Below are 5,617 nucleotides of genomic sequence, written 5' to 3'. Positions count from 1 at the left end.
GTCCTATAGCTTAAACCAAGGCAAGAGATCTGCTCTTAGCATCCCTGATCTTTGAAATCACTGCCAAGCAAAACAGTCCAGACTTTCATCCTCTGCAAAAGGGACCACATCAGCACTCACTGTGGCCAGACAGCAGAGTAGAGATTTATTTACTCTCAGTCCAAACGGAGTGAGAGGTGTTCACCTTGAGTTTCTGAAGTCTTCCAGCTCCTGAGCTATCCATCCAGACCCTGGTAGTTGTTTTGAACACAGCACATGCAGTTTCAATTTCAAAATACAATTTTTTAGACCATTCTGCAAGTGGAAAATCTTCTAAAAAATTAGTGGTTCCCTTTCATGCTCACAAAACTACTGACTGAGCTTTCAGGGGAAACCATTTGGGTTTTTTTTAAATTATTTGAAGTGCAAGAACAGTGGAAATAAGGGCTCTAGTCCCAGAGCAAAACTATTCAAAACTAAATCAAATTTCTTACATGAAGAGTCAGTGAAAAATAAATTACTTTGTTGTCTGAGAAGGGAACTTTCAGTATCTTGAAGAATTCAAGTTAATCTCAACTGTGCATCCATAAAAACCTGCTTCAGATCGGACTGAGCCTTCTCACCCTCTCACTGGCCACAGCCTCGGCACTCACCCCTGTCCAAATAAAAGGCAACACAAGTGAATACAGCAGCAGCACCGAGAGGAGCCACCAAACGGGTTCAAATGTTTGGAACTGGCTGCTGGTCATTTTCTGCCAAAGCTTTCAGTGACGCAGAGACAGGCGGCGAGAAGGGGGTAAGGGATCATTAACTTTACTATGGTTAGGAAGTGTCGGTGCCAGAGCAAGGAGCTGCTTTCCCTGCCCACACAGCGTCACAGAAAGAGCACGAACGACAGCGACAAGAAAGCTGCCCTCGACCCCACGGCGGGCACGAGCCGAGATCCTCCACACGAAACCCCCAAACATTTCTTTGGGTTGGTTGATTTTGAAAAAGCAGCACCTCCTATTTTTCCAGTATTTCATTCCCATATTTATCTTATAGTGTTTAATTTCCATAAATTTTCCCAGCAATTTTCCGACTTCTGACCAGTAGCATCCATCTGTAGCTATCGAGGTGATTATCAGGGCCTTGCACGCTGATCCTGACCACAGGATGGGCAAAACCGACTCCTTTGGTTTTGGCCACAGCCTGGGAAGTGCGAGTATCCCACGGCACAAGGCAGATCACGTAATGGAGGTGAAAAGCAAACCAACTCGCCACAAAAACAGAAAGCATCTGTCCCTGGTTTGGTCAGCTTTTGGTGCTCCAGGAAGCTACTGGTCTTCATCTTCAGCTTCCCAGAACTCACCGTCGATGTGCATGGCTTGAAACAACCTGCAAGACAGCCAAGCTTCACATCAGGATGTACAAAAAGTAAAATGTATATTAAAAAAACCAGCTTGCAATCTAATCAGACAACACAGAGCCGGGCAAGCAACTACAGTGTGTAAGTAAAGGAGGAAAATAAGGGAAGAGTTTGGGGATTTTTTCCACTTCAATTTGAGAAGAAACTTCTTCTCAGTGAGGGTGACAGAGCCCTGGCCCAGGCTGCCCAGAGAGGTTGTGGAGTCTCCTTCTCTGCAGACATTCAAAACCCGCCTGGACGCCTTCCTGTGTAACCTCATCTGGGTGTTCCTGCTCCGGCAGGGGGATTGGACTGGATGAGCTTTGGAGGTCCCTTCCAATCCCTAACGCTCTGGGATTCTGTGATTTTTTTTAAACAGATGAGCTTAGTCAAGCTCGGTAGGAGTTAAGCTAAACTAAAAGAAAAAAGAACACCAGAAGCAAAATAGAAAGGAAAACAGGGTAGGAAGTGTAAAAAAAATACTGCTGTGGGAAGAGGGAATGCTGACAAGAAAGGCCAAGAAGAAGAAAATAATAAATCCTGTCAGCCACAGCGATTGCAGCAGAACAGAGGGTGGAAGATTGAGTAACCTTTGCTATTTGGCTTCTGTATCCAGGCACCGTAACTCGCAGCGATGGGCACATAACCCAGTGGAATACACACAAATAGTGCACAGCAGGTTTTTAGGAATGGGCCCAGAGGGCTTGTCCAGAGTTTTAAACCAAAAAGTTCTTAAAGAGTAAACCTGTATCCCAAATCACTCCTGAAGTTTTTAATGTGTCAGGTCCTCGTAAGTGTAAATATTTAAGGAAGAAACTGTGTCTCAAACTGTAGAGCTACAGATTTCAAGGTAAGAAGGAGAGACTGTAAGAAAAAATAGGAAAATAAGTGGTCTGGCACTAGGAGAAATAGGTGCAAGTACCTGTTAAAGCAGGGCGAAGAGGGGTCATTGAAGTGTCTGTAGGGGTTCACCCTCGACAGAGAGCCCATACAAAGCCAGCAGAAATACTGCATGCAGCCAGTGCACGTCATTTTGTTACAGCCGTCCAGCTTCTGTGGGGAGGGAACAACAAACAGCCATCATTAAATGAGATCTTGCCTCAAAAACGCACCAACTGATGGGTGCCATTTACCCCGACTCTATCAGCGCTGGTGTTACTCCTTGTGTGTGGCCAAGAAGGCCAATGCCATCCTGGGGTGTATCAGGAGGGGGGTTGTAGGTCAGACAGGTTCTCCTCCCCCTCTACTCTGCCCTGGTGAGACCACATTTGGAATATTGTGTCCAGTTCTGGGCCCTCAGTTCAAGAAGGACAGGAACTGCTGGAGAGAGTCCAGCGTAGGGCTACAAAGATGATCAAGGGAGTGGAGCCTCTCCCTTCTGAGGAGCGGCTGAGGGAGCTGGGGCTCTTTAGTCTGCAGAAGAGGAGACTGAGGGGAGACCTCATTCATGTTTATAAATATTTCAAGGGTGAGTGTCACGAGGATGGAGCCAGGCTCTTCTCGGTGACAAACAATGATAGGACAAGGGGTAACGGACACAAACTGGAACACAGGAGGTTCCACTTCAATTGGAGAAGAAACTTCTTCTCAGTGAGGGTGACAGAGCCCTGGCCCAGGCTGCCCAGAGAGGTTGTGGAGTCTCCTTCTCTGCAGACATTCAAAACCCGCCTGGACGCCTTCCTGTGCAACCTCATCTGGGTGTTCCTGCTCCGGCAGGGGGATTGGACTGGATGAGCTTTGGAGGTCCCTTCCAATCCCTGACGTTCTGGGATTCTGTGATTCACCTCTATGTGGGTCCCGCAGCACGGACAGGACTTGGAGTTCTTCTCCAGCCACTCCTTACTCTCCATCTCCTCCAGGGCTTTCTGGATCACACGTTTGCCGTAGCGTTGCTCCAGGAATTTTTTAGTTGCCTCATCGGCTTCCAAATATTCATTTCGCAAAGCCATTAATTTCTCTGGAAAATTAAACAAACCAACAAAAAAAAAAACCACCAAAAAAATCAAAATGGCTTTTGTGACACACGAAATGAACAAGTCCAGCTAATAACAGCATAAAGTGTTCTCAAAGGAAACTAACAGCATTAATTAAAAAACAAGTAAAACATTTGAATACATAAGAAAAATGTCAGAGTATTGAAATTCCTCCACCTCAAAATTCAACATTTGCACTCATTATAAAAGGGACCAGTCAGTGCAGCTGGAACAAATCTACAACGGAAAATACACTGAAAAGCAGGAATATTTTTTTTCTGACTACACATTTGATAAAGCTTTGTCACAGGATTTTGAGGCCAAACAGGGAGAGAAGCATCCACCTGGTTCCAGCTCTGACAGCAGAAAGAAGTGGATTCACAGGAAAGGGTAAAAAAAGGCACATATAAAATTATTCTCCCCCTGCTATCACCTCTCAGAATTTGGCAATCAGCAAATTAGGGACCTCCCGAGCTGTGGAGTGCCAGCAAAGGAACACTTTTTAATTGCCAGCAGCAGAATTACTCCACATGAACCTGTTGATCTTTTCCAAAGCTCACAGTGATGAGTTTCCTTGCTTCATTTCTGACTTCCTTGTTCACACAAGGCTGAATTGCCCCGTGCTCCACTCCCGAGTAATGAGGACTCACCTGCAGTGACTTTGCAGGGAGACACCCCGTGGTAGGTCATCTTGCAGAGAGTACAGAAAGCATAGTTACAGCAGGAGCACATGCCCATGGTGCAGCCTGGCTCCTGCATGACCGGGGTCTGGCAGCCCGGCCGAGGGCAGTACACCACGTCCGCCATCAGGTCCAAGCTGGACTGCAGCAGCAGGCGGTCATAACGTGCAAACAGCTCCTCCCCAACCAACTCCTTGACCTGAACAACAAGCCAAATAAGATTATGTGTGTTTGAGACCCCGGGCCTGCTAACTGCAGCAAAAAACCCCAGTAAGTCGATGACAAAGTACCTACAACTGGGATGAATCCACTTTATAGGTCATGAAAACGCTCCTAGGAATGCTGTTTTAATAATCACAGAATCTGAGGAGCTGGAAGGACCTGGAAAGCTCCCCCAGTGCAACCCCTGCCACAGCAGGATCACCAGAGCAGTCACACAGGAACACGGCCAGGGCTTTGGGTGTCTCCACACAAGGAGACTCCACAACCTCTCTGGGCAGCCTGGGCCATGCTCCATAACCCTCACACGGACAAAGATTTTCCTCATATTCAGATTGAACCTTCTATGCTCCAGCTTGGGACCATTGCCCCATGTCCTGTCAATAATAATTCATCAGATTAAAAGGATGCAGCGTCAAATGCAATGGGACATGAATTCAGGCCTCTGACCAACGCCAGTACTAACACAGTGGGCAAAATACATGCCAAGTGATCCAGGATTAACTCCAGTGCCTCTGGGTGGCTCAGAGCATGAAAAAACCCCAATTTCCCCAGCTATGTTCCCAGTGCTCACCACGGAAAACCACACCTCATCCTCTGCAGTTAGGGGTAACTTAGCAGAACGGTACTGCCCCGGCTCGCACACTCGATTACCTGGCCAGGAGTAGCCACAGAAGCACATTTGGGCTCGGGGCAGTTGAGGCAGTGGACCTGGCCGTCCCTGATCTGTATTTCAAAGTAGTCCTTCAGGCACGCCCTGCAGTACACGTGGCTGCATTCATTGAAGTGCATGCACTCGCTGCCCAGCTTCTCGCAGAAGCAGATGTTGCACAAGTACATCTTGCTGTTGAAGCACTTCCTGCGCTGAGCCTGATCGAAGTCCAGGATTTCCCTGATCAGGCTGGGCAGCGACTCCACGTCCTGCACTGCTCTCCCGTCCACGGTTTCCTCCTCGGCTGCGGCAGAGCCTGCGGCGCCACCGCCGTCCTCGGCATCGGGAGGGACCAGAGGGGTCCTGCTCTGCCCGCTCCCTTGGTGGCACAGTTTTAGTTCGTACGGGGAGGAGATGTTCAGGTAACTCAGAGTTTCTTCCTTCAGAAACTGCATCCAGGCAAATAAGACCACGCAGCCCCGATTCTCTTCCCATACGTTGTCCAAGTGTTTGCAAAGAGCGCTGAGCTACGAGAGAGAGAACAATTCCAGACATCAGCAAGTCCTGACAATTCGATACCATTTTCCTCTCCCATGGTTCTCCTCAGTACATACTTAAATTTCAGATTCTGAAGTTTCTTATATATATATAAGAAACATATAAAAATAACACTCATAGATACAGGAATGCATGCTTAGATTTCAGATTCTGGATTTTTATATATATA

The 5,617-nt window shown here is 47.4% G+C and overlaps 1 protein-coding gene across 1 annotated transcript; it reads right to left on the bottom strand.

Annotated features, from left to right (window-relative positions):
• Positions 1-1,295: 1,295 nt before the first annotated feature.
• RNF14 (ring finger protein 14) lies at positions 1,296-5,437 on the bottom strand. The gene is made up of 5 exons (XM_010179239.1): positions 4,893-5,437; positions 3,990-4,218; positions 3,151-3,323; positions 2,289-2,419; positions 1,296-1,356 (listed from the first exon to the last, which is right to left on the bottom strand). Exons 1-5 carry the CDS (start codon positions 5,343-5,345, stop codon positions 1,296-1,298), a joined length of 1,047 nt encoding a protein of 348 aa, XP_010177541.1. The 5' UTR covers positions 5,346-5,437.
• Between the last annotated feature and the right edge of the window lie 180 nt (positions 5,438-5,617).

Source organism: Mesitornis unicolor, unplaced genomic scaffold (assembly GCF_000695765.1).
Source record: "Mesitornis unicolor isolate BGI_N332 unplaced genomic scaffold, ASM69576v1 scaffold20512, whole genome shotgun sequence".
Lineage (NCBI taxonomy): Eukaryota > Metazoa > Chordata > Aves > Mesitornithiformes > Mesitornithidae > Mesitornis > Mesitornis unicolor.
The sequence above is the reverse complement of the archived record's forward strand: the minus strand, read 5'-3'. Positions and strand labels throughout refer to the sequence as shown.

Bases quoted from the DNA above. Each gene is read 5' to 3' on its own strand.
- RNF14 (XM_010179239.1), bottom strand. From the start codon at position 5,345: ATGCAGTTTCTGAAGGAAGAAACTCTGAGTTACCTGAACATCTCCTCC. The intron at 3,324-3,989 runs GTGAGTCCTCAT...TTAATTTTCCAG, and splicing joins TCCCTGCAAAGTCACTGCAG to AGAAATTAATGGCTTTGCGA. The intron at 2,420-3,150 runs GTGAATCACAGA...CCCTCCCCACAG, and splicing joins GCTGCGGGACCCACATAGAG to AAGCTGGACGGCTGTAACAA.